The sequence below is a fragment of the Bos grunniens genome, chromosome 11 (genome assembly GCF_055505025.1).
Source record: "Bos grunniens cultivar Pamir isolate PY7600 chromosome 11, Bosgru_T2T1.0, whole genome shotgun sequence".
NCBI classification, from domain to species: domain Eukaryota; kingdom Metazoa; phylum Chordata; class Mammalia; order Artiodactyla; family Bovidae; genus Bos; species Bos grunniens.
The window spans coordinates 96,782,205-96,810,003 of record NC_141175.1 but is presented as its reverse complement, the minus strand read 5'-3'; the positions used below and the strand labels follow the sequence as shown (position 1 = coordinate 96,810,003).

General features: G+C 43.4%; 2 protein-coding genes and 1 pseudogene across 14 annotated transcripts in view; all 3 read right to left on the bottom strand.

Annotated features, from left to right (window-relative positions):
* The window catches only part of DGUOK (deoxyguanosine kinase), a 34,221-nt gene extending 29,750 nt beyond the window's left edge, over positions 1–4,471 (bottom strand). For all 13 annotated transcript variants that reach the window (XR_015137302.1, XR_015137303.1, XR_015137304.1 and 10 more), the window contains exon 1: positions 4,272–4,471. Coding sequence is in view for 5 of the 13 variants with exons in the window: in XM_086327646.1 (XP_086183772.1) it covers positions 4,272–4,413 (142 nt within the window). In the remaining 8 variants the exon portion in view is untranslated. The remainder of the gene's footprint in view (positions 1–4,271) is intronic.
* A 6,641-nt stretch (positions 4,472–11,112) lies between these two features.
* Positions 11,113–27,799, bottom strand: part of ACTG2 (actin gamma 2, smooth muscle) — a 24,066-nt gene continuing 7,379 nt past the window's right edge. Inside the window, exons 2-9 of the mRNA XM_086327645.1 lie at positions 25,638–25,807; positions 25,110–25,238; positions 18,642–18,752; positions 18,303–18,387; positions 16,474–16,635; positions 15,519–15,710; positions 13,692–13,873; positions 11,113–11,341 (exon numbers count right to left, since the gene is read on the bottom strand). Of these exons, the coding sequence (XP_086183771.1) occupies positions 11,198–11,341; positions 13,692–13,873; positions 15,519–15,710; positions 16,474–16,635; positions 18,303–18,387; positions 18,642–18,752; positions 25,110–25,238; positions 25,638–25,763 (1,131 nt within the window). The 5' untranslated portion in view covers positions 25,764–25,807 and the 3' untranslated portion in view covers positions 11,113–11,197. The remainder of the gene's footprint in view (positions 11,342–13,691; positions 13,874–15,518; positions 15,711–16,473; positions 16,636–18,302; positions 18,388–18,641; positions 18,753–25,109; positions 25,239–25,637; positions 25,808–27,799) is intronic.
* LOC147363605 (complex I assembly factor TMEM126B, mitochondrial pseudogene) lies at positions 21,139–22,208 on the bottom strand (annotated as a pseudogene).

Here is a 27,799-nt window from a genome sequence, read left to right as displayed (position 1 = left end):
TATACAAGCAGTTTATTGTGTTTCCTCTGTGGATACCAATGACTAACTTGCACACGGCTATCACAGCCCAGGATTCAAGCATCTAGCAAACACTGAATGAGTACAATAGGCCACACATGGGTTAGATGCTGGTGACACAACGATGAACAAGACACTCTGTGGCTAATCCAGGAAAAGTACTGAGGGTGTCAACAATCTCAACAGAACTCAAGTGCTGCAGAAGTTGTGGGTACAAAATGTTATGTGAGCACACAGAGGAGGCAGTGCCCAATTCTGTCTGGGGAGAGTCATCACCGTGTGGGGGTGATGGAGAATAATATAATAGGAGATAAAACTAGAAAGAGCCAGATTAAGATCCCCCAGTCCACTTCGCATTAGTCACTTCCTTTGGGCAACTGCACTCACTTCCAAGACTTCAACAACTACCCTGACAAGTCAACAACCTCCATGTCTGGGACTGCAGCTCCAATCTGTCTATGCACTTCAGGCACTTACTCTAATCTACCTCAGAACATCTATCTCTTGTCTCAGGCACTTCCTCCAAACATCACTCTTACGTCCCAAGACTGCTTCTTCCTTCATTTCCATCCTCAGTTTTCAGTCAGTGTCTAAATTAAGGCTCCTTATCTCTCACCTCCAAGTGGTCACCAGGTCCTGTCAATACCACTTCCAAAATCTTTCTCAAACCATCATGATGTCTGATAATGTCCACCATTCTCTCTGTTCAGGCCTGCATCTTCCCTCCCTCCAACTACAATGGCCACAAAGCCTAGTCTGTCTACACCAACATTCATTCAACAAACTGCATGCAAGGCATGATGGGTACTGCAGCAAATAAGACATACAAAATGCCCACTTTATGAAGCTTTATTTTTATTCCTTCATTCTAGTCCATTTCCTTTTAAACATTAATCTGGCCATGGCACACACTAGCTTTAAGTCTTCAGTAGCCTCCCATAGCCTACGTGAGAAACTCCTCGCTGTTCAGCGTCTGGCAAATCCTACCCTTCCAAATTCTTGTTCTGCTATCCTCTCACAGGCCCTTCAAACTCCCAGCACAAGCCTGATATTAAAACTGCATGTCTCCTGAGGCTCTGTGTTGGCAAATATTACTTCCTGTGCCTGGAACACTCTTTCCTCTGGGGGAGGAATTCCTACCCCAGAGATTCCAAGTCTCCATGTCCGAACATAGCACTCATCACTTGGTATAGAAACTATGCTTAGAAGTCCGCTCCTCCCACTTAGCTGTGAGTTCCTTACAAGAGAAGGCCTGGACCACATCTGAGTCTACCTCCACAGCAGGCACACACTGAGCTTTGGCTGCAGGAAAAAGCAAGGAGGTGGCCCAGAAATCCGGAAAGGATAAGAAGAAAAGCAAAAGGCAGGAAAACTGGGATAGGCACTTCAAATTTCACTTGATCATCTGTCCAAACCACTTATTTTGTGAAGTACTCTGTTCCTCTCTGGGCTCTGAGGACAAAGTTTCCTTTAGCGGCATGTTTCCCAAAATATAGGACAGAAAATCTTTTTTAAAAAAAACACCATGAGGCAGGTAGCCCCTCTCATTCCCTTCAATGTTTCTGATTTAGCTGGAGAAAAACACACATCTGTGGTGACTGGTCTCACTTAAATTTCAAGACCGCTGAGTCCAAATGGGTCCTTAATGCTGCCCAGCAGTTCTACATTTCTCCTGCTCACTAACCAGACTATTTCATGTCTTTCCTCTCTCCTCACACTGAGCTGATCTTTCTTCCTTCTACTGAGAAACTGACACAACCAGAAGATGTTCCCCAGGTTCCCACTGCACCTACTCAGGTCAGTAATCATTTATGTTGCCATTCTCCCTGTTTATTAGGGATAAACTGCTCCTAGCTAAAGCCAATCTCTCATTCTTAACTTGGGCAAGAGATTCCATTCCTTCCTGCTTACTAAAATCACTCTGGCAAGTCTATCCTCTCTCCTGTTTCACCAATTTTCTCCCTTTCTACCAGCTTATAAATATGATCTAATTCCTCTTACTAAAAGAAAAGAAAAAAAAAATACAAAATCTAACTCTCTCAAACCCTTGTCCTATTTCAGCTATTACTCCACATCTCCCCTTTCAAGGAAAACTCCAAACAGTGGTCTTAACCCACTGTTTCCAATTCCTCACCTCCCATTCTCCTTGAACCTCTACAATCAGACTTTCATGCCCCCACTCCTATAAATTGTTCAAGTTCACCAAAGAGTTCCATTATTCAAACAACATTATACAGTCGATCATTTCTTTCCCAAACACCTTCTTCACTTAGTTTCCAGTATATCATGTTTCTGGCTTTCCTCTCATCTCAGTGGTCATTCCTCCTTTGTCTCTTTTGCTGGTTTCTTCTTATCATCTCAATCTCTCTTAACATTTGCATGCCCGGGACATGGTCCTTTCTATCAACATACATAGGCTCCTGGCTTTAAATACCATCTACATGTATAACTACAATCCAGGGAGACTCAACTCTAGACTCATATATCCAACTGACTATCCAGCCCTACTTAGATATCTAACAAGCTTATAAAAATCTAACATGCCTAAAACCAAAAACTTGAAATCACCCTTCTGTCCCCAGGCTGTTATTCCCACTTTTCTCTAAGAGAATTGGAACTCCATCTTTCAAGTTGCTCAGGCCAGAATGATTCGAGTCATCACTGACCCCTTTTATGTTATACTCCACAATTTCCTGTTACCAATTCCTGTGTGCCCTACCCTAAATGAAATTAGAATCGAATCACTTCTCACCACCTCCACTGTTAACATCCTGGTCCTACACACCATAACTCATCACTGCAGCAACTTCCTGACACCTTCTATTTTCAACAGATCAGCCAGAGTGATCTTTTTATAATCTTAGTCAAATCAAGTCACTTGACTGCTCAAATCTTCCAACAGTTTCTCATCTCAGTCAGAGTAAAATTCCATAATGGACTACAAGGCCTATACAATCTAGCCACCCTTACCCTCTGACCTCATCTCCCTCACCTGCCCCCTTGCCTCACTCCACTCCAGCCACAGCAGCTTTACTTTTGTTCCCTGAACACATTTCCCAGCTCAGGGCCTCTGCACTTGATCTTTCCTCTGCCTGGAAGATTCTTCTCCACATTACCCACATGGTTCACTTCCTCACCTTCTTCAGGCTTTTGCTCAAATTATCACCTTCTCAGTGAGGCCTGTCTTGACAACTCAACTTAAAATTGCAACTTCCTTCAATTTCTCAATCCTGTATTTCCTCCATCACACTTTTTAATATCTAACATACTATTTATTTGTTAATTGTGTATCTCTCTCTACTAGAGTCCCATGAGAGCAGAGATTTTATTTGTTCTCTTCACTACTGTATCCTCAGGGCCAACAGCAGTGCTGAAATATGGAAGTTGCTCAAAGGGCTATTTGTTGAATGAACAAATTGAGAAATTGTCAGTTTGCTGCTAAAAGTCTTCAATACTTAAAACTTCCTAATCCTTTTTTAGGGCTCAGCACCCTACAGGTAAAAGCCTCAAGTCAGACTTTAGCAACATTAGTAACTAACAGTAACTAATTGAATATTTTGCTTTATTTTGAAATATTTTTATTAAGGTACTGGACTTCTATTCACTCTTACAACAGTTATTTTTAATTTAACACGTTTTTAGGTTTAAAAAGTGAGCTGTTCTAAGAAAAATGTTAAGAAACTATAGTGGGACCAGCAGAGACATGGCAAAAATAGTGAAAGTGATATCTGAATGACTGGAGTTTATGAACTTAGGGTAGGGCTGCCAGATAAAATAAGGACACTCAGTTAAATTTGAATTTTAGATGGGGGAGGGGGTATGTTCCAAATACCGCATGGGACACACACTAAAATATTGTTATCTGAAATGCTATTTTAAATGGACATCCTTTTTTCCTCCCCTCAATCTAGCAACCTCATCTTAGGAGAACAAAGAAATTTCACCCTTCTCTTTGTCGCTTCCATTTTGATCTACCAAAACAAGATAGCTCTTGTCCCATTAACAGATTGCGTGGTTTTTATGCCTCAATAAACGTATCCCTGTGGGAGAGTACGAAGGCCTGACGTCTGAAAAATCCAAGAGGCAAAGGCACAGAGCGCACCTTGAGTGGGGAAAGGTCTGGCAGCTCAGAACAAGGAGCCTGGCCGCAACAGATCGAAAAGGAAGGGCTTCTGGGCCCAACTCCCTTTCCTAGCCTCTCAGGGACCTGCTCTGCGGAGGCCGAAGCCTGGCACCTACTTTCTGGCCCTTACCAATGTTGCCTTCGACGGAGAGCCTTCGGGGACCACGCCCCGCGTGTAGACCCCTGGAAGGGGGCACACCCTCGAGTAAGCGCTGAACCATGAACTTCGAGGGTGCGCGCAGCAACCTTAGATAGAGCCGGCCAGCGGTCATCCTACCCACGATTCACGCAGCGATCACTTCCGTCGAGAGCACTTCCGCCCCCGATACTGCTGTTGAGACACTCCGGCGCACCTTTGACGTCACGCGGGAAGTAGGTGGTGTTGAGCTGGCTCGAAGGGAGGGGCCGAGGCGGGGGGCGGGCGGTGGGGGAAATCTCTCTGTTCTCGCGATATTTGTAGGAAAGTGTTGCAAAAAGGACTTCTAGTGTTGGGTACTGGAGAGTTTAATGAAAGTTGGAGTTGCTGCTGCTTTATTCGCTTGTCTGTTTGTGTTCACTGGAAAAGCAGCATTTAAAAACTGCCATAACTCAACAATTCATCACCTTTGCATATTTGTCTCACTTTAGAATAAATTTCGTAACTAAAGACAAATAAAAATAATTGTAATTTTAAACGAGTTTTTCCCCCAAGCGTTTGTTTTTTGGCTTTTGTTCTAACGTGGGAAGAAATTGGACAGTTTTAAGTAGGAAAATGATGCAGTCTGATGATTTACACAAGTTAACTTCATATTCCGTATAACTTCCACCGCAATGCTGAAATCTTATTGAATAAATTAGCAAGTTAGTGTGTTAGTTACACGCCACCTCTTGTTTCGCTTCTTGAATAAATATAAAGTTCAATCGGTTGATTTGACTAGTAAGCAAAAAGTCCATAAGGGTGAAGAGGGTGGAGGGCTTCCCAAGTGGTGCAGTGGTAAAGAATCAACCTGCCATTGCAGGAGACTAACAAAGCTGGTTTCGATCCCTGGGTGGGGAAGATCCCCTGGAGTAGAAAATGGCAACCCACTCCAGTATTCTTGCCTGGAAAATTCCATGGACTAGGGGACCCTGTGGGCTACAGTCCATGGGGTCAAAAACAGCAGAGACATGACTGAATCCCTGGGACAGGCTGCAAAGTGAGAGTCCTCGGCTTCTTGCAGGAAGAATTCAAGAGCTAGCCATAGTAAAGTGAAAACAGGTGTATTTAGGAAGATATACGCTCCACAGTGTATGGGCTGTCTCAGAAGGCAAGAGCAGCAGAGGTGTGGAGGTGGTTAGTTTTTATGGGCTGGGGAGTGGGTGGAATATTCTAACATCTTGGAGAAGGGGCAAGGATTTCCAGAAATTGGAGCACCACCCACTTTTTGCCCATTTATGGTCAGCCTCAAAACTGTCATGGTGCCTGTGGGTGTCATTTAGATGCTAATGTATTACAATGAGCATATAATGAGGTTCATCTACTGGAAGTCAAATTTTCTGCCATCTTGGGCCTAGGAGGTTCTAACCTGTTTTTGTGATCTCCTGTTCTTCTTGTTAACTGTGCCATTCTTTTAATGATTGTGCCCTGCTGCCTTCCTGCCAGTCTCAGGACAACTATTTGCAAAGCAGGCACAAGATCCTTTTCCTATATTGATGTTTATATGGGATGGCTGAAGTGACATTCGTATATTTAGATATAGGTTCAATCCATGGAGAAGGAGATGGCAACCCACTCCAGTATTTTTTTCCTGGGAAATCCCATGAACAGGGAAGCCTGGTGGGCTATAGTCCATGGAGTTGCAAAGACTTGGACAAAATTGAGCACACACACATACACACACACATTAAAAAATAGATTCTAAATTTATTTAGGATAACCTGGGTAGAGTGCTAAAGGATATTGGAGCAGCTACAATCTGTCCCATTCCCCCACTTCCTCTGCCACAGTCACTTCTCCGTAGAAAAATTACTTCTGTTTCTTTATCTATGTAAACTCCGACTTGGGAAAATATTCCTCCAAAAAAGTTTGAGAAGCTCTCACCATCCTATGGCCTTGTTTGTCTCTTTGCCCTCAGGGTAGCTGTGAAGGTTAACTACAAAAGTTTCTGGGAGGTTTAGGTACAGATAGGCAATTAACCTGTTCCTAAAAGTTAGAGCTCCTAAAAATAATTTAACTAATTTATTTACTTATTTTTTAAAATAAGGTGTCTGGCTGCACCTTGTACATGTAAGATCTTAGTTCCCCAACCAGGGATTGAACCCACTTCGCCCCATACCTCAACAGTGGAAGTGCAGAGTTTTAACTACTGGATCACCAGAGAATTCCCTCAAGAGTCATTTAAAACAACTTTTTAGTGAGGCAGAATATGTAGTGAAGAAAAGAGCATGTGTTATAAGTATACAGTTTTATGAAATGTTCACAAACTAAGCACACCCTGTTACCCAGAATCAGAGCAAGAAATAAAGCATTACCACCACCCCCAGAATTCATTTCGCCTGCCAGTTACTACCCCCAAAGTTAACCAATAGGCTGACTTTTAACCGCAGACATTAGTTTTGCCCATTCTTTATGTAAATGAAATCATATAGTAAGTCATTCTTTCATTCAACATAATGTCTGTGAGATTTATGTATGTTATATAGATAGCTGTAGTTCATTTATTCTTGTTGTTGTGTGGTGCTCCATTATGTTATTATACCACCTTGAATTTAATTTATCCATTCTACTCTTTATGGGCATTTGAAAGTTTCTAGATTAAAGCTATAATAGATAGCATTGCTATGAATATTCTTGAGTATGTCTTTGGTAAAGCTAAGAACTCATTTGTCTTGGGCATATGCCTACAATTAGAACTGCTGCATGAGAGGTTATATGTGTGCTGAGCTTTAGTAGATATTCCGAAAGGGTATACAGTTTCACGGTGTTTGATCATACCAATCAAGAGTGCTACCATCAGTGAGTCAGCGCTCTTATAGTTCCACATTCTTGCCAACAATTGGTATTGTCAGCTTTTTTCATTTTATTCATTCTGCTGTATAATGGTGTCTTGCAGTTTTAATCTGCCTTTTCCTGATGATTAATGAAATGGAACATTTTTTTTGTATGTTTATCAGCCATTTCAGTAGCCTCTGTTGTGAAGGACCTGTTCAAGTCCTGTGCCCATTTTCTATTGGCTATCTCTCTTTTACTTATTGTTCTTTGTATATTCTGGATATGAATCCATTATGAATATTTCCTCTCACTCTGTTCCTTGCTTCCAAAAGCTTTTAAATTGGGGGGATGTATACTGTAAAGTAAGAAGCTAAAATGTCTTTTGCCTGTTAGTCATCCCTCAATTACTGATGATCCTTCTATTCCTCTGTATTTCTTCATGCTTGTTTGTTATGTTATACCATGTAGAAAAATTCAACACTTTTCTTGATCTTAATTCCAAATTTCCAAAAGAGAGACTCTGATTGGCCCGGCTATGGTCAAAAGGTAAGGGCTCAAGCAACAAATGGGTGTGTTGGAGGCCCACCCCAGGGTGCATGAGGAAGAAGGGTGATTAAAGGGATTGTCAGGAGCAAGGGAGAAAAAACGGTGATCAGTTCTTCCTGGAAGTGGTAAACAGGTTTTGGCCAGAAAGCAGTTGGTGCGCAGAATTATGTCCCATTTGCTTGAAAGAATGAAGTCACTTCCTGCTCCTGGGGGTTGTCAGACATCTGCTGAAGTTTATGAGTAAAAGCTGATGTTGCCCCAGGAGGACTGCAGTCATTCAGCATCCATTCCTTTATCCAGTATTGGCTCAGCATCTACCATGTACTAGACACTCTGTTTAGTCCTTAGAGCTCTGAAGGAATTACCACTTTCAAATATTTGTAAATGCTGCTGTGACAAGTAAACTGATCTGTACTACCAATGTGCCATGCAGCCACTAAAAATGGGGAGATAAGCATACAAAAGGTGACCCTGACCTTCTTCTGCGGCTTGATGTCTGGTCAGTTATATTCTTATCTACATCAAAGATATTCTAACATACTGGATTATGCTAACTCAGTCTGGTTAAACTGGGAAGTATGCTTCCAAAACCCCCTTGCGCTTACTCCTTGGAAGGAAAGTTATGACCAACCTAGATAGCATATTCAAAAGCAGAGACATTACTTTGCCAACAAAGGTCCATCTAGTCAAGGCTATGGTTTTTCCTGTGGTCATGTATGGATGTGAGAGTTGGACTGTGAAGAAGGCTGAGCGCCAAAGAACTGATGCTTTTGAACTGTGGTGTTGGAGAAGACTCTTGAGAGTCCCTTGGACTACAAGGAGATCCAACCAGTCCATCCTGAAGGAGATCAGCCCTGGGATTTCTTTGGAAGGAATGATGCTAAAGCTGAAACTCCAGTACTTTGGCCACCTCATGCGAAGTGTTGACTCATTGGAAAAGACACTGATGCTGGGAGGGATTGGGGGCAGGAGGAGAAGGGGACGACAGAGGATGAGATGGCTGGATGGCATCACTGAGTCAATGGACATGAGTCTCAGTGAACTCCAGGAGTTGGTGATGGCTAGGGAGGCCTGGCATGCTGCGATTCATGGGGTCGCAAAGAGTCGGACACGACTGAGCGACTGATCTGATCTGATCTGATCTGAACAGGGCTTTGAGTTTGAGTTGATCAAAAGAGGACCAGGTTTGAGATTTAGAAAGCAGGATGGGAGCCTCAGCAACTCTGAGGAGACCTTTGTCATTGGTGTGCCCAGAGATAGATGCCAGCTAGTCTTTGAGGCCTAGCAACTCCTCCCTGATTGCCCCACATTTCCCTCCAGACCTCCACTTCCCCAGCTTGTCCCATGTTGGTGCAGTCTTATTCCTATAATAACTCCCTTATCCCCATAATGGGCATGGTGGCTCTGCTTGCCTGAATGAACACTGATAGACCTAGTCATAAAAGGAGGCATATAGGAAACGGTTAAGTGTGTGGGCTCTTGTATTCAGACAGCTGGGGGTGAGGGTTAAGAAAGATAATCCATGTGCAGCGTTTAATGCAATGCCTGCAACACGGTTACCAAACAATAGGGATTACATAATAAGTAATGGCCGCCTTCAGCTTGGCCCTCAGGTCCTAGGATGTTATTTCTATTTAGTTGACTTCCTGTTGGATTTACACACTCCTCAAACCACTGTAACTGATCCATGCTCTCTCTTCTACCAGCACATAACTCAACTTCCCCCGCAGAAGTCTAGGACAGCATTTATTGAAGTGGGGTAAGATCAGGTCAGGGAAAAGGAGGAAGGACTGGTCAGCCTTCCCTTCTTGCCCCATGTGGAGACTCCTCTGTGCCCCTCCACAGTGGGAAGGGTCTGTGTGCCTGGGCATCATAATCCATCTTCCCTGTGCTTTCTCTCCCAATAGCCCATGCCTGTGGCTCTTCTTTGCAAGACAGCTCTTAACCTACTGGAGGAAAGTCTGGGACTTTCTGTCTGCTAAGAAGTGCCATCACCAATCACTGATATATGGCCGTGGCTCCTTGCCTGCAGTAAGGTTTATACTCCAGGGCTCCCTGGAGACCGGGCTGAAGTCACCCTCTTCTGTCCTGCCTCTCTCCTCACTCGCTGGTTTCCAGCGAGAGCACTTCTCTAATAAATCACTTGTACGTGAGTCCTCCTTCCAGGGTCTGCTTCTGGGAAACCCTTTAGAAGACAAAAATCCTCTAGGGATTTTGTTTTTGAAAATATGCCTCTCTACCACAACCCCAGAGGGCAAGTGAGGGGATAGTGGAGGAGGCATGTCTGACCTTGAGTTCTGTAATGCTTTAACTGGACTCCACTGTTTCCATATAGGTGTGTCCGCAAAGACCAGGTGGGCTCTGTTCAGGAGCATCAAGGATGGGACCTGGCCAGGTGGCAAGAGCAAAAGGCACGTTGGCAAAAGTAAGGACTTAGTTCTGCCAATAACTAGCTGGGCAATCTAGCTAACTAGTAAACTAGCTATGAAATGAGAATGATACTAGCACCTGTTTCATAGGGCTGTGGTAAGGATGAAATGAGAAAATCCATGTAACACTCTTAATCCAGTGCCTGGCATATTGTAAGCATTCAATCAATGGTAGCTGTTAGTATCCATTATTCTCCCATAGTATTTTGTGAAGGCTTCTGTTTCTGCTCAAATCATTGTTTTATATGCATGTGTCTGTCTCCTTCTTTAGGCATTGTGACCTTGATGGGCAGGAATCATCTTTGTAGGGTACATAAATCCCATTCAACCTTAACCAGGAATTGTAGATGCCAAAAATTCAAATAAATAAAAAAGTCAAGTAAATACTTGTGAAATAGGAGACTTGACCAAGGGCAGGGAGTGGGTAGCAAATAATCTGAGACAGAGAGAAAAGGGGAAGAGGGAGGGGGAAGAGAAGTGCAGGAAGAGAAAATATTCTTCCTGTGGTGCTGCTCCTTTCTTGATTAGTTTTTGGGGCAAAATACAACTTAATCCTCAATGACAAAGGACCTCATAGAGACTTAAGCCCACTATGACCATCCTTCACCTGAGTTTAAATAGCATTGTGTTTCAACCACTCATACGTTACATCCTATAAGTGCTATGTTTCTCTTTTTGTTCACATTGTCTAGTGTTATCACGCTTGAGTAAAAGGACTTATATCTCTGAAAGCCCTTGTTTCTTAACCCTCCTGTCCCCAAGAGTCATCTAGTCCTCATTCTTACTAAAGTTCAAAGAAAAAGAAAACAAGTTGGTAGAAGAAGCTCTAGGCTTTAGCATCAGATACACATGAATTTTTAACCCTGGTTCTGTGTGATCTTCAGCAAGTTTGTAACTTCTCAGAGCTCAATTTCCTCATCTGTGATATGTAACAGCAGCACCTACCTCATAGAGTCATTGTGTGGACTAGAAATAAGGTGTGAAAAGCCCTTAGCACTATGTGTGAGACATGGCCCAGGAAGATAAAAGACCTTCACACAGAGAAGGCAGGCTTGTAGGTTTTAATGTTTCATGATTCATGATTGTTAACAGAGCACGCTCAAGGAGGTCCCCAGAGAATCTGTTCTGACTTTAGAAGCACTTTCTGTGGACAATGGAGGGCCCCGCCTCATCATACTCTGGCTTGCTGATCCACATCTGCTGGAAGGTGGAGAGAGAGGCCAGGATGGAGCCTCCGATCCAGACTGAGTACTTCCGCTCTGGGGGAGCAATAATCTGCAAAGAGCAAATGTGGGGAATCATGGTCAGTTGCCAAGGTATAGGGAAGGTGGTCCAGGAATCATCTCATCATACTGCCAGACTGCCCTGGGAAAGGACAGCTCCTGTGGTCAGAAAGGAACTAGGAGAAACCTTGTGGTGGATCAGACTATTGCTCAGATTGTCACCCTGCCTCCCACTTCATTCCCCTGCCCCTCCATGAGAAGAATGGGCTGGGCCCTGTCTGCTTTGGCCAATAGGATATCAGCAGACTTGACATAGTGGCTAGAAATGTGCTTCAGTCATGCAAGTGGCACAGTCTCTTGTGTCTCTGTCATCTTCATGAGAAGAACTTCCCTTAAAGAGCTACTGGCCCTTTAACCCGAGCCCCACAGTAAGAGATGCGCCCCTGACCTGAGTTGGCTAGACCTGCAGAACTGCCAAGCCAAACTTGACCCAAAACAACTGACTCCCAGCTGACCTGCAGATGCATGAACAATAAATGCTTATTGTTATGTGACCTGACATTTCACAGTTGCTGTTACCCAGCAATAGCTAGCCAATACAAACATCTATAAGGGCAGTGCTGTTCTTTTCTTGCCTGGATGCATGGGCAGCTTGGGCTGGGATTCCTCCTTTCTGGAGTATAAGCCAGTCTACTCAATAGTCTCTTGTATCTGAGAAGTTCTCAAATTCATACATGCCACTGGGATTCCTGAGCTTGGCCTTTAGAACTTCGTTGCCATGTCAGACAACTTTGAACTTCATCTAAAAGTGGACTCAAAAGGACTATGACTCTTCAACTAACTCCTGTTTCTGAAAGGACTAAGAATCCAATGCTAGAACAAGCCAGATGTGAAACGGATTTTTTTTTTTGGTCTCCTAAGGATATCCCTACATATTTCCTAAATTGCAGATCAAGGAATTACAGAATAAGTAGGGTCTTTAGAAGTTATCTTTTTCACGCAGACAAAAGTCACACCGGGGCTCCTTTGACATACACCTCAAGGACGGGCACAGCCACTAAGAAGGTAAAGGATTTTATTGCTGGGCAGCTCTAGTGAGAAAACTCTGGGCTGTCTTGGGCTGGAGGCCCTAAATCTCAGCCCCATTTCCACCCTACTCTATTCTTCCATATTCTGGAGCTGGCCTCATCTCCCCCACACATTTTGCTGTCCAATTTGGCTGGGGAGTTTGTACATGCACACACCCTTGGGCACCTTTACTCACTCTCTTCCCCCTGCCTGCAGTGCCCTTTCCCTTCCTCTGGTCTTATTTAAGGTGTTCTCCCATTGCGCATGTCTAATGAGCAGATCTTAAACTCCTGAACAGCTGGCCATGTTATTAAACTCAGGGCATTGGCTCATAAATTGGGATATGCATCAAATCACTGGTGTCCGTTTGTCAGTGTAGGTGATGGCAGTACCCCATACCTGTTGAACAGGAATCTGGGGGTGAGGCTAGGTCTGGTATCCTGACACATGGTCTTAGTAAAAAAAACCACTGCCCAAGGCCTGGCACAGTGCCCACCATACGGCAGGCCTCAATAAACATGACTGCTTCAGTGGTTCCAAGTGAGAAGAGCTTGGAGGTGCTCATCTGTTTTCTGATGGCCCATTCTGCTTCCCTGGGCAGGGAGGCCTTTGTGAAAAAGGTTCTTAGAATACTAACATATAGAACACACTTCCTCAGCTCAGAGGCCAACTTTATCATGAGACTCTAACTTTCAACCTATTTGTTATTGCTATTTGGCACCTACCTTTTTCTAACCCCTCTAGCAAAACAGTTCCTAGAAATCCTGAAAAGGTCTGTCTGGTTGCTTGGGGACCAGAGGCTGGGGAGGGGTGGTAAGACAGGTGGGCTCCTGTGCTGAGGAGGCCTATGAGGTGCGAAGCAGTGTGGGAGGGCTGTGGCCGAGATGGGACACAGGTCAGAGGTTATCCAGGAATCGAGGCATGTCCCTGTAGCCTGTCCTACAGCCAACATTCTCTCTCTGGAACTTTCACCTTAAAAAGGTTTCCCAGGTCCTTTTTAAAGTTTAAAGATGGTGAGGTGCTGCCTCTTCCTTTTCTTTCCCTCTTTAAACTCCTCATTTCCTTCTCAACCCCTTCAACATTCTCTCCATTCCAAATTCATTTTACCTCCTTCTCATACAGTGTCCATGAGATTGTGCTTAAGAGCCCAGAATAAATGTGTATCCCGTTCAGGGTCCCAGGAACATACTCCCCCCACAAGATGAAATCTGCCTCAGGCCAGGATAAAGGTGACCACCAAGCTGTAGGCCTGGCAGCCTGACTTGGACCTGTGTACCCAAGTACACAGGTCTTTGTACAAAGAATAGGATGAGGGGAGCCAGGGTAGCACCTACCTTGATCTTCATGGTACTGGGGGCCAGGGCTGTGATCTCCTTCTGCATTCTGTCGGCAATGCCAGGGTACATGGTGGTACCCCCGGAGAGGACATTGTTGGCGTATAAATCCTTGCGGATGTCAATGTCACACTTCATGATGGAATTGTAGGTTGTTTCATGAATTCCAGCTGACTCCATGCCTAGGAGAGACCACAGTATCTGGTCAGGACCCACCACCCCACACCTACAGCTCCTCAGGTGACCCTTCTATCGGGACAGCTACCCTGATTTGCCTGTCACCTCCCTACTGGACTGTAAGATCAGACCCTCTAACTGGTCACTGCCCTGCCTTGAGTTTCCCCTATTCTGAGTGATCGTTCACGCTGCTGCCTGATGAATATTTCTAGAGGGACGCTTCCGTTGTATCACTTTTTTTACAACTTTATTGAGATATAATTCATGTACCATGATACTCACCCCTTTAAAGTGTATAGTTTAAAGAGTTGTACAACCACCACCACAGTCTAATTTTGGAACATGTTTAGCACCCCCCAAATAAACTCTATATCCATTGGCAGACACTCTCCATTTCCCCCTTCTCCCCTTTCCCAGCCTTAGGCAATCACTAATCTATTTTCAATCTCTATAGATGTGCCTATTCTGGACATTTCATATAAATGAAACCATACAATATTCTTTCATGTCTGGCTCACTTCACTTAGCATAATGTTTTCAAGGTTCTTCCATGTTATAGTCAGTTATAGCCAAAAAATATCCCACTCTAATCACATCGTGTTTGCCTACTAGTTGACATCTAGCCACCTTTGTCTGCAACCGAGATCTTCCACAGTAAAAGGCCCTGCCTGCCAAAACAGCTCATGCCCACATACCCGAGTTTCCCCACCTCCAGTCTTTTTCCATGTGGTATTATTCCACACTGTAGACAGAGGAATCTTCCTCAAGTGAAATTCGGACTTCTGTACTCTGCTGCTTAAAGACTTCCAGGGGATTTGAAATTGCTGATATGATTAACACCCACGCTCTTTGTGTGACCCAGCAGCTGTCTTCAATTTCCCGTGTGTGAATGCATGCACACGTGCACACACACACACACACAAACACACACACACTTCACCTGTGATGTCCCAAATAGAATATGACGTGCACATATTCCATAATTTTCACAAGCTTTCCCTCTGCCTTGCATGCCATTCCCCACTTTGCACTCCTTCCATCCCCAGATACCGTAAGGTGATGCTCATTCTTCAAGGTTCTGTTCAAAGATTCAGCTTGATGAGAAGCCTTGCCTGATTTCTTAGGCCTATAGCACTTTATCTGGTTTGCTATTTACCACTACATTGTATGCCAACATTTGCTAACAGGCCTTCCTCTTATATACTTCTCAAGATGATAGTTATCCTTATATTAAACATTATCTTATTTAACCCCTATCTAGTAGGTACTATCACGGTTTCTACTTTGTAGATAAAAAAACTGAGATTTGAAGAAGGTAACATGCCCAAGGTATAGCACTTGAAGGACCAGAATCAAGACTTAAAACCAGGTCTGACCCCCAAACCCACTCTGTCTACTCCTATAGATTTCAGACCCCGTGATCTAAATGGTGAGAATTCAAGAAGAGTTTTGTGTTTTAACCTCATTCTTAGTTTCATGTTATATTCCCATCCCATTTTTCCTTTATTTTGGTTTCCTTATCCTTTTATTTAAAATTAGATTTTATCTAGTTGTATTGTTCATGTATTTTCAGCCCTTTCTGGAAAATTTTGGGTAAGTATAAACAATAAACAGTGTGTGTGATTGGCCGGAACTAAGGCAGAGCCTCACCAATGAACGAGGGCTGGAAGAGGGTCTCTGGGCAGCGGAAGCGCTCATTGCCAATGGTGATGACCTGCCCATCTGGCAGCTCGTAGCTCTTCTCCAGGGAGGAAGAGGAGGCTGCCGTGGCCATCTCATTCTCGAAGTCCAGGGCCACGTAGCACAGCTTTTCCTTGATGTCTCGCACAATTTCTCGCTCGGCTAGAAAGAGTAGAAATGAGAGAGAGTAGATACTCGGCTCTGCTAGTTTGGTTGTCCCATTTTGGTCTCCATGAAAACTTCCTTCTTCCTTCTCCTTTGGATTCAGTCTCAAGATTTGCTTGATTCTCAAGCAAAACTTTGCATGTACTTTTCATCTAGCTCTTATCACTCTGTCTTGACAAAGCTGCAGGCCTTCCTGAGGGCCTTGCAGCACACATCTCCCATCTAGATGGAGGCTTATATGCTGGGATTGTACAGAATCTAGGAAAGCCCCTACCTATAAATTCTTCCTGCCTTGGGGACCACTTCCCCTTAGAAATTCAGACCTTAGTTATTCCATTTGTCCTCAAACCATAAACACTTTGAGGTAATGAAATGCACCACCAGTCTTGCCACCATCCAGCCCCATAAAAACTAGCTCTGATCCTGTGGACGTGGACAGAGGTAGCAGGACCCTGGGGAGGGAGGGTGTGCTGTGAAAGCACAGTTAACGGAGGGTGAAGACAAGCATTTCTTAGAATAAGTAGGTCTAAGCCTCGTACCCCTCCCCAGGGTGTCTTGGTTGGGAAACTTGTCCCTTGAAAAAGGCTCCCCTGACTATCTGGTCTGGTCCAGGGCCCCAACCCCAGCTCATGGCCTCCCTATCTACCCTAAGAGAGTTTGAGCACACAGGGCCACTGACTTCTCATTACTCATGAGAGTTTCTGGTCCTAGATCAGATTTGGTTCTGAGCCCAAGTCAAGTCCAGAAAGAGGATGCGTACCTGTGGTCACAAAGGAATAGCCTCTCTCTGTGAGGATCTTCATGAGGTAGTCCGTGAGGTCGCGGCCAGCCAGGTCAAGGCGCATGATGGCATGAGGCAGTGCATAGCCCTCGTAGATAGGAACATTGTGGGTGACACCATCCCCTGAATCCAGGACGATGCCTAAGGACGGAGGAGATAAGGCCTATGAAACCCTGTATTTTTTTCATCTGTTTCTTTCTGGGACCTGTCACCAAATGATCTTCAACGACCATATGTTTCTTTAGCAGCTGGAAAATTCACCCACTATGAGAATTATCAATCATATTTTTTGTGTAAGTCAATTTTGTGTATGTCAGTGTATTTTCCCAAATGAAACTGTAGGCTTCTGGAAGGCAAATGAAACGTCTCCTCTTCTTATATCCCTTGAAACACTTTCACAAAAATGCATGCTTGTCAACTGGCATCTAGGGTGCGCATTCCTTAAGTTAGAGTGAATAATTTGCATATCCTTCAGGCATCAAACTAACATATACGCTCATGCAATTAGAATGTTAGCACTCAAAGGACTATAAAAACCAGCTTGAAAAAAATGAACATTCTCTACTGATGAAACTTTTAGTAAACTATGAAAGGATATAAGTTTTCTCAGCATGATAAGAAATCCCTCTTGATCCAACAGCCATATAATGGATGGGGAAACATTACAATATTGTTACTATATTATTATTATTTAATATTGTCCTTGATGTTCTAGCCAATGCAATATGACGAGAAATAGAAATAAGAGGTATTATTATCAAAAGGAAAGAGGATCATCATTATTTGCAGATAAAGTGGTGTGTATGTTAATCGCTCAGTTGTGTCTGACTCTTTGAGATCCCATGGACTGTAGCCCATACTTAAAAGACCTAAGAGGACTAAGTGAGAAACCATTAGCGTTAATAAGATGTCTCAGTAAAGGGCAGATCCAAAATAAATATCCAGAGATCAGTAGCTTACTCTTATACAAGGATGTTGGTCACAGCATAACTTATAATAAGCAAAAATTGGAGGCAAACCTAAAGGTTCTGCATTAGAGAAATGGCAAAATCAGTCAACCAATCATGGAAGCCTCACACACAATGACTACCATGTGGCATGTGAACATGACGTCCACGGCATAAAACCAAGCGCAAGGCGCAGGATTCAAAACCATGTGTACCTGCATTCCCCCGTCACTGTCCTCATCACGTGCAGTGAAATTATCCTTTAATTTCTTCTCTCCTCCACTAGACTGTGTTAGCTGCAAACTGGCTCATCTGTCTTGTTTCCCAGTGTGTGCCCATGGCCTGCAGCGTTTGGCACAGGGTATGAAGTATTGGAGAATATTTGAATGGATGAATAAATGGACAAATCAATGAATACATGAATGAATGTTTGAAAGATGTTTCTGGAAGCTGTCAAGCCCTTATTAAAAATCACTTCATTTTGAAGTTCCCTCTGTTTTCCCTGAGTTTTCTATGCCAAGGCCACCTCATACTTATACAGCCACCATCACAGATTCTGCCATTGCTGCTTCGTGAGCAGAAACATTCCAGTACTGTTGGAAAGCGTGCACAAGCTCCCGGACTAACTCCTGTGATGGAAATGGCCCTTGTGGTCATGATTTGCTCATGTAGATTCTCTTCAGCTATACTGGGGGACTTGCACCTACATTCTACCTGGGCTTCCCTCTGTTATCCCTCACCCAGGTTTTCGTTGGGCTTTGGCTGTCCCTTTGATTCTTCTGAACAGGAATCTCTCCAGGAGCCCAGCTTTCCCTTTCTTCCCCTCAAGTCAAAAAGGGAACAGATTCCAGGGCTACTTACCCGTTGTACGGCCAGAAGCATAGAGGGAGAGCACAGCTTGAATGGCGACGTACATGGCGGGGACGTTGAAGGTTTCAAACATGATCTGAAAGAACAACGCAGAATGGAAGACTTAGAAATCACAGCTCTCTTGGCCCACAGAATGGTTGGTAATTTTATTAAGGGGGGGACCTGTGCCTGTTAACCCCGCTCCAACCTTCCATGGGTTCTGGCTTGGACTGCACGCATAGCAGGTCCTCAAAACTACTCTTTTGCATTGATGCATGGTTGGGAAAAAGAATCTGGCCAAGCATCCATGTGTGTTCCTGCGCTGGTACGCAGGTCTTCCTGGCCTCTTACCTGGGTCATCTTCTCCCTGTTGGCCTTGGGATTCAGAGGGGCCTCTGTGAGCAGGGTGGGGTGTTCCTCAGGGGCTACCCGCAGCTCATTGTAGAAGGAGTGGTGCCAGATCTGGTTGGGAGAAAAGTCAGATGAGTCCAGCAGACTCTCAGTGGGCGGGGAAATTCCAACTGGCATGTCCGTACTGGGGGAGGATGGCTTGATGGTCTCAGAATAGACTGGATCTGGAGAGGAGGCCCGTCAGCACTGGGAATTTCTGATCACTCTTTCAAGGGTATATTCCTTCTCATCAGGGCCCCAGACAAGACTCAGACCTAGGGCCAACATACTCAGTGTGTTGATTATTTCCATCTGACCACGGCTCCTTTTCACTCCTCTCCCTCGTCTTCCCTGCACCCCAAGGGACCAGGTGCACTGCAGCTCTCTGGCTTCTGGCTGTGTTTGGCTGATCGAAGATACCAGCAAGGGGTTGCAGAGTGTGAGGCGGGAGGAGGGCAGGGTGCCCTCCTGGCCAAGCTGAGGTCTCCCTGAGCAGGGCTCCTGCTGTGTGGCCCCTCTTCAGGCTCTAGCTCTCACTGACCTCTAGCCTCGCCACCCTTGCCCTTCAGCCTTCCAGCTCTAAGAGCTTTCCCTGCTGCTGGTACTCGGGTGTCTCTGCCTCTCTTTCTGGTTCCCTAACCTGCTCACACCTCTGTAAGTAGTCCTTCCTTAAATTAATTCAGAACCCCAGCTGAGTGTATACTGTCTCCTGTTTAAGCCTGACAGATATGCATGGACTGTCACTGTCTATTACTGACCAGGCTGTTCTTCAGAGCAGGGTTTCTCAGCCTCAGCGCTTTGACATTTTAGGTCAATAATTCTTCATCGTGGGGGCTGACCTGTGCATTACGGGGTGTTTAGCAGCATCCTTGGCTTCCACGCTCTGGAGGCCAGTAGCACCTCTCCAGTTGTGAGGAGCACAAATGTCTCCAGAAGTTGCCAGATGCCCCTGGGAGGCAAAATTATCCTGGCTGAGAATCACTGCTTTAGATGAAGCTAGTTCTTTTTTTTACTTCTGTATGTGTGCTGTGCTTAGTCACTCAGTCGTGTCTGACTCTTTGTGACCCCATGGACTGTAGCCCACCAGGCTCCTCTGTCCATGGGATTCTTCAGGCAAGAACACTGGAGTGGGTTGCCATGCCCTTCTCCAGGGAATCTTCCCAAACCAGGGATTGAGCCGAGGTCTCCTGCACCGCAGGCGGATTCTTTACTGTCTGAGCCACCGGGGAAGCCTGGTAGTTTACTTCTACATATTGAATATTTAATAGTTACAGGGCACAATATTAGATTCTGAAAACATTGCATGGTAGTTTTAGAGGAAGTTACTTCTTCCCACTGTGTCCGGTTCCCTCTGAGTAATCCAGACAGCAAACAAGAGCCTTTATTTCAAAGGGATTCAGCAAAGAGTGGTAGGGACACAGGGCTTTGATTTCCCCAGAGGTGGGGCACAGAGCCCTTGTGTCCATTGCACCGGTATGTTTATGGGCCTCCGGTTTTGCGCTGCTGCTGCTACTAAGTTGCTCAGTCCTGTCCAACTCTGTGTGACCCCAGAGACGGCAGCTAGGATGGTGCTAAATGTAACCTTAGTTTCCAAGTCTAGAGCGGAGAAAAGCAGTCAAAAAGACAAAATGCAAAGACACATTCATATTCAAGTGAAGGAAGAGGCAGGAGAAGTTCATTTTCTAGGAGATCTGAGAGAGCCCTGAAGGCAAAGGACGGTCTCCAAAGACTGAGAAGGGCACCCGAGGCAGAGCAAATGGCGCAGGCAGAGGCCGCAGGCTGTGGGGGTGTCACAGGAGACAGAAGAGACCGCAGTTAGGCTTAATAAGGTGATGTCAGTGTTTCCCCAAATGTGGCCTCAGTTATGGGGATAATTGCTATAGGTGCAGCTTCCCAGGCTGTATCCCAGGCCCATAAATCAGAATCTTTTTGGATGTTGGGTCCAACCATCTGCACTTCATTTTATTTCATTTTCAAAAGCTTTTATAAAGTACTTTGAAGTTTAAGTTATGAAGTACTTTAAAAGTTAAAGATGTTGACAATTTTTAAATTAGGAAAATTTCTTTAAGAGGAATACAAATTTCCCATATTTCCATCACTTACTAATAAACAGTTAACACTTTGGCTTTTTTCTCTCCCTAATCTTTCATCTTTATGTATTTTCAAATTTATTACTATTATAATTTATTCACTTCATATGCTTTCATTTATTTCTTACTTACTACGATTACATTTCTGTGTTCAATTTTGTTTCCTATCACTTTTCAGTTAATATAAGTAAATAATTTTCTTTTTCATAGTAAATATTTATTTTTAATAAATTGAATTAAAAACTGTTTTAATGCTTATATGACAGTTGATCATATCTCATCACCATCATATATTTAATCACATTGCTATTCAGGGTAGCTTGATTTTTTTGTATAATTGTGTGAAAACTATCTTTGTACCTATTACATTTTCTTTTTTCTATTCAGGATGTTTTCCAAAAAAGAAAAGTTCTAAGAGGGGCTGCACATACAACTGTGACTAATGCATCTACTGTATGGCAGAGACCAGCACAGCACCGCAAAGCAAGCATTCTGCAGCAACAACAACAAATTGTCCATCTAGAATTACTTTCAACTCTTTCAGCAGTGCCTGAGTTTTTATCATAAAAAAAGTTCATTCAGCTGATTCAGTATCCATTCATTCTTTGGTTAATCTTCACACACAGTTTTCTCAAATGTACTTTCAAATATTGCATAATGCTGAAAACCATGAACTATCCCAAAGACTGTCTGGAAAATGAGAGGAATCACCATTGCTTTTATCTCTGTTTGACAAGGCAGCAGCCAGTAAAATAAAACCCTTCCTTTTGGTGGCAGTGGAACTTGACTGCCAGACATCCATTTTTATAAAAAGCCAAAGCAGTGGGGTATAAAACACCACATGCCATGCCAATCAGTGAACTTCTCAGAACACAGTTTTCCTGGCTTGTATTACCTAAATACAAAGCATCTGTTATAAGAAGCCTGTAGGAAACTGTAGTGGACAAAAATGGGAGTAGAGTCAATGATGCATATGTCTTCAAAGCATCATGTTTAACCTTGAAGCAATGCCTGAAAATGAGGTTTCCCAATATTCCAGGGAAAGCAACTGTTGTTCCAAAGGTCACTGTTCCATATATAGAAAAGTCTTTTCTTTTCTAAAGTATTCAAATTTTTTTCTGTGATTTCAGTGACCATTGGTGTTCTGAGCTTTGCATCTCCTAAAGAAGGACTGGACTGATCATGTGTATGTGTTGGTATCTTGAGGTCCTTGCATGCTTCCCCAGCTCCCACCAGCACCACACCTGAAGCCCTCGGGTCAGCTCCAGCCTCACGCCTGGGTGCTGCCATCTTGGTGACTGCTGGAAAATGCTTTGATTTCTATTACTCACAAAGAGGCTAATTTTGTCTTTACTTCAGAATAAGAAATTGCCTATTTCACCCTTATCTGCATTCAATGTTCTCACTCTTAAAATATGAAATAATTTGACAGATAAAAATAACACCTAGCTGTTTTACTCTAAATTTTTAAATAAAACTTTAAATAATTTTTCAAATAATTTTCAGATTTTCAACTTTTAATCATTTCTATTTGGCCAACTCCCTGGTCATGCCCCTTGATTATTTGTCTGGTGGAGACTTTGTGTTTTTAATTATCAATTTATATTAGTTGTTTATATTAATCCTCTATTACACTAGTTGTGAAATTTCTTTGCAATCTGTTGTTTGCCTTCTAAATTTGGTTTTATTTTTCACATACTAGAAATTATGATTTTTAAGAAATCACATTTGTTATTCTTTCTATGACTTATTTCACCAGAAATTTGATACTCATACTTACTATATTGTATTTTTCTCATTAATTTTTTTACATTTAACTTTTGTGTTCAACTGATGTGTTTTAATGAAATTGTATGAGGTAAGGGCCATAAACAGATTCCCTGCCCCCCCAAATAATGAATCAGGTGTCACAGAATAATTCACTGAGTAATCCTTTTTTCCCCTCTGGTCTTAGAAGTTACATTTACTATTTCTTTTTTACCTTTGTACTGGCATCAGATTGTTTTAATTTGTATAACTGTATATCTTAATATTCAGATATAGCAAGTCTTCTGTCAGTTTTCCTTATTCATAATAGTCTCATAAATTTTATTTTATTTATTTCTCCAAACTTTATGATTATCTTGCATAATTAAAGCTTGTGTTATTTTTAGTCAAACTCAAGGAAGTAGAGAGTAAAAATGGAGTTACCAGGAGCTGGGGGGAGGGGAAAGGGAGGTGCTCTTGGTCAAGGCACACAGAGTGTCAGGTATGTGGAATGAGTAAACCTGGAGATCTAACAGAATATATTAGCATGGTGACTAGAGGTAACAATACTGTCCTTAAAATTTGCTAAGAGGATAAATATTAAGTGTTCTCACTACAAGGAAAAAAAACAAACTGTGAGGTAGTAGATATGTTATTAGCTTGAATATGGTGACTGATACATAATGTATATACATTATCGAATTATCAAGTTGTATACCTTAAATATATACAATTGTGAGATTTTTATTAGAATGGCAATGAGGGCTTCCCTGATAGCTCAGTTGGTAAAGAATCCACCTGCAATGCTGGACACCCCAGTTCAATTTCTGGGTCGGGAAGATCCACTGGAGAAGGGATAGGCTACCCACTCCAGTATTCTTGGGCTTCCCTGGTGGCTCAGCTGGTAAAGAATCCACCTGCAATGCGGGAGACCTGGGTTCGATCCTTGGGTTGGGAAGATCCCCTGGAGAAGGGAAAGGCTACCCACTCCAGTATTCTGGCCTGGAGAATTCCATGGACTGTACACTCCATGGGGTTACAAAGAGTCAGACATAACTGAGCGACTTTCACTTTACTTTTAATGAGCCTATAAATCAACTTGAAAAAATTTGACAGCTTTATCCTATTGAATTTTTCTTTTAAAGTATGTAATGTACTTTTAGGAATTTCTTTAAAGAGTCCATATTACTATTGTGAATAAAAATTTTGTCTGTTGTTTTTAAATTAGATATCATTAGACATATACAAGTAATATGTGCCATGTATTGAGCATTAAGTATGTTCCATGCTTTGGGATTATACTATTTGCCTAATTCAACCTTCAGCGCAACCTAGTGAAGAAAGTATTTTTATTTCCACAAGTAAGGAAGCTGAGGTTTAGAGGAAGTTTTTGCTCCCAAATCTCCCTGCTTCTGGTACCAGTGTCTGTGCTTTTAACTGCCTCACAGAGTGGAGCAAAAAGCAATTGCATTTGTTATCTGTTTATCTCTCATTCAGAGTGACTGAATTTAAGGTTTAGAGAAAAGTGTATGTGAAGCACAGATTTCAAATCAGCTTTCTTTATTCCCAGCTGCAAGACTGCAGCTGCTCAATAAGCCCTCTGTTACATTTCAAGAGACAGTCATTGCAGAAACAAGAATTCTCAGACAACTGTCAGTGGGATTTATCAAAAGAATATTAGAAATATTGTACACCAACTATACTTCAATTAAAAAAGAATATTAGAAAGGTTCTATTAGCATTTTGCACATGATTTTGTTGAACACAAACTACTATTTAAAAACTACCCCCATATCTTCCTTTTCTGGATATTTTATTTTCATTTATCATTCACAGGTGGTTTTGTTCCTGATATTAGTATTTCCTAGGTATCTAGTGAAAGTTTGATTTTTTTTGTTTTGGCCACACCACATGGCAGGCAGGATCTTAGTTCCCAGACCAGGGACGGAAGCCCCGTCCCCTGTGGTGGAAGCGTGGAGTCCTAACCACTGGACCACCAGGGAAGTCCTTCTTCCATTTTCTGACATGAAAAAAAGCTTCTAGAAACCAGTAGCAATTCTTACTTAAATTTTTCACTAGAGAAGCATCATAATAGTATAGCATCAATGTACCTATCTGAGGCAGGACAGGGAACATAAAGAGGAGAAGTTATTCACCTTTTTGGAGGGGACCATGCATTTTAAAGAAGGACAAGCACTGGGCTGGGATGAAAGCTGCAGGAAAGGATAAAACTCGGACTTAGGCTGGACCAGGTCCTCAGATGCCAGACACGGAGTTAGGAACCTACTGCTGGTCAGTGAGGAGCTACTGAAGAGTCCCAGGAGGCAAGTGACATGGTTTGGTCTGTTAGAAAGACAAGCTTTGCAACAGTGCAGAGAATGAATTAGGCGATTGAGACAGGAGACAGAGAAATCAGTCAGGAAGCCACTGGAATCATCCAGTGAGAGATGTTGGCAACTTAGGCTGGGGAATGCCCAGGGGGGTGGACAGGAAGGAAAGAAAGATGTGAGAAACATCGTAGAGGAAGAGTTGACAGGGCAGAAGGTCTTGATGATATTAAAATGAGCACATTACAGGAGGGGTCCACAAATACCTTCTCCATGTCATCCCAGTTAGTGATGATGCCGTGTTCAATGGGGTATTTGAGAGTAAGGATCCCGCGCTTGCTCTGAGCTTCATCCCCCACATAGCTGTCTTTCTGGCCCATTCCCACCATCACACCCTGCAATGCAAAAGAGAAGGAAGGAGAACAGAATTGGCTGAGGGTTCCACTTGGAGGGATTCAGGCATTGGAGAGTCTCTGAAGAAGGATAAAGACAAGAAGAATGTCCTTTTTCCCCACTGGAAACCAGGCTGAAGGAAGTGGGGTGAGGCAGATGCTGATGAATGGGGAAATGATGGGAGAGAAGACGGATGATTTCTCGTGGGCGTGTCTCCCTTCTCTGTCCTAAAACAATGTCATTTTTCTGAGAGAACAGGGCTCATCCATACACTTCTCCCTCTTACTTTACTTGAAACACACACACACACACACACACACACACACACACGGCTCCCCGTGGATGCCACAATGCAGTGCTTCTTCCCAGGAACTCAAAGCCTTGGGTCCACATGAGCGTACCTGGTGACGAGGGCGACCCACAATGGAAGGAAAGACGGCGCGGGGGGCGTCATCTCCTGCGAAGCCAGCTTTGCACAGGCCAGAGCCATTGTCACACACGAGCGCGGTGGTCTCTTCTTCACACATGGTGAGTGTGGCCGAGTGAACCAGGGGCTGGAGCAGCTAGGGAACTGGGGAGAAGAGAGGTAGTTGGCCACTTCTCAAAATCATGCTGGAGACGATCTTCTCGGCTTTGGGGTCTGACCCCGTCGGCAACTAGGGCCTACTTCCAGACGGACAGGCAAGGACCCGGCCCTGCACTCTGGCATTTGGGCCTCTTCCCTCTCTCTACCCTGCTGTTTTGAGCTCAACTGTGTACCCCCCAATTTCTGTGTTGAAGTCTAACCCTAGTGCCTCAGAATGTACCAGTATTGGAGGATAAAGCCTTTAAAGAGATAAGTAAGAGTAAAATGAGGTCATTGATCTATTATGACTGGTACCAAATGTGCCTAATTCAATAGAATGGGTATCTTTACAAGAGAAAATTGAAACAGAGACACACAGAGGAAGACCATGTAAAGACATAGCAAGAAGACAATCATCTACAAGCAAAGGAGAGAGGCCTCAGGAGAAACCAGCCCTGCTGACACCTTGCCCTCAGACTGCTAACCTCCAGAACTGTGAAAAAATAAAATTTCCCTTGCTAAGCCAGTCTGTGATACTTTATTATGGCAGCCCTCACAAACAAATCCACCTGCCTCTCAAAGGCCTGAAATGATACAAAGTGTTAATCCAATGGAAAAACTCTCTACAGACTTGAAGTTTAGAAAAGAAATAGAAAAAACTTGCAATAAACATAATTAAGGATTATCATTTACTATATACCAGAACTCTTATAAATCAATAAGAAAAAAGTAAATAGCTCAAAAGGAAAAAAAAAAAACAACTATGAAGTAGATAACTGACAGAAAAGGAAATGCACATACCCAACAATTACCTGAAAAGGTGATCAGCCTCATTAGTTATCAGGAAATGCAAATGAAGTAAGACCATTTTCACCCATCTCATTGTTAAGATTCGAAGTTTTATCATAGCTGTTGGCTAAGTTGTGGGAACACTGGCCCTCTTTAATCCGAAAAACACATCAATGTACAATCTGGCACTGCCTAAACGTCCCTTGTGGGATATTGTACTGAGGTTAAGGGAAGGGACAGGCAGATCGACATGGACTAATGTGGACAAGTTTCTAAACCATTCTGCTGAGTGAACAAAGCAAGTTGCAGGATAGATGGCCCAGCATAAAAAATTTGTGAGTTTTTTTTAAAGCACAAAAAATATTGCACATTTTCTATAATTTTCTTTTTGTGGATGTGAACACATAGCAAAAAGTTCTGGGGAAAAAAAACTAAGGCTGATCATAGCAGTTACCTGGAGGTGGGAAGGGGACTGGGAGGAGAAGTGTTGTAATGTTTTAATTTTTAACAAGGAGACTGTATCCATGTACAGTCTATAATTAAAATCAGTCATAACATATCATCAAGGAAAAAAAGATGCAGCAGTTCTAGGTGAAATGTACAATCCTAAGGATAGAAGCCCCTGGAGGACAAGGAAAGCAAGAGAATTCATGATGGGACTCACTGACCCTGTCACTTCAGATGGAAAAAAAAACAGAGAAGTCCTGCCTCCAGTGCTGATACCTGAATTGGGATGGCTGCAAACTGACTAGGAAATTAATTTTTCTAACATGTTGCAGGTTTTCTTTCTTTTGAGTGACAAAGGAGAAGTAATAGCAGTCTAGGAGCTGGTGTGCAGATCACTATCTGGCCAGCAAGCCCCGGGTGGAAGGTGGAGAGAGTCTCAGCTGAGGGGGATGGGGGTCCAGAGAAGAGAGGCACAAGGCGTGGAAAGAGAAGGTGGCTGCGGAGCCCACCGAGCTTCGCTCAGAACATGCAGCAGGAGGGAAGAAGACAGCTGCCGCAGACACCTGGGACCCCGGTTCCCGTACGACCTTACGTGGGAGGAGGACAGCAAAGACCATGACCAGAGGAAAGAGGGAGAGCCCTAGGCCTGTGAATGCCAAAGACTACCTAGAGACTGAGCAAAAGCTTGTTCACACAATTTTCGGGCTAAAAGGAAGCCCTTCCTGTTATGTTCAAAGCAGGGTGTACACCCGGGGAGAGGCC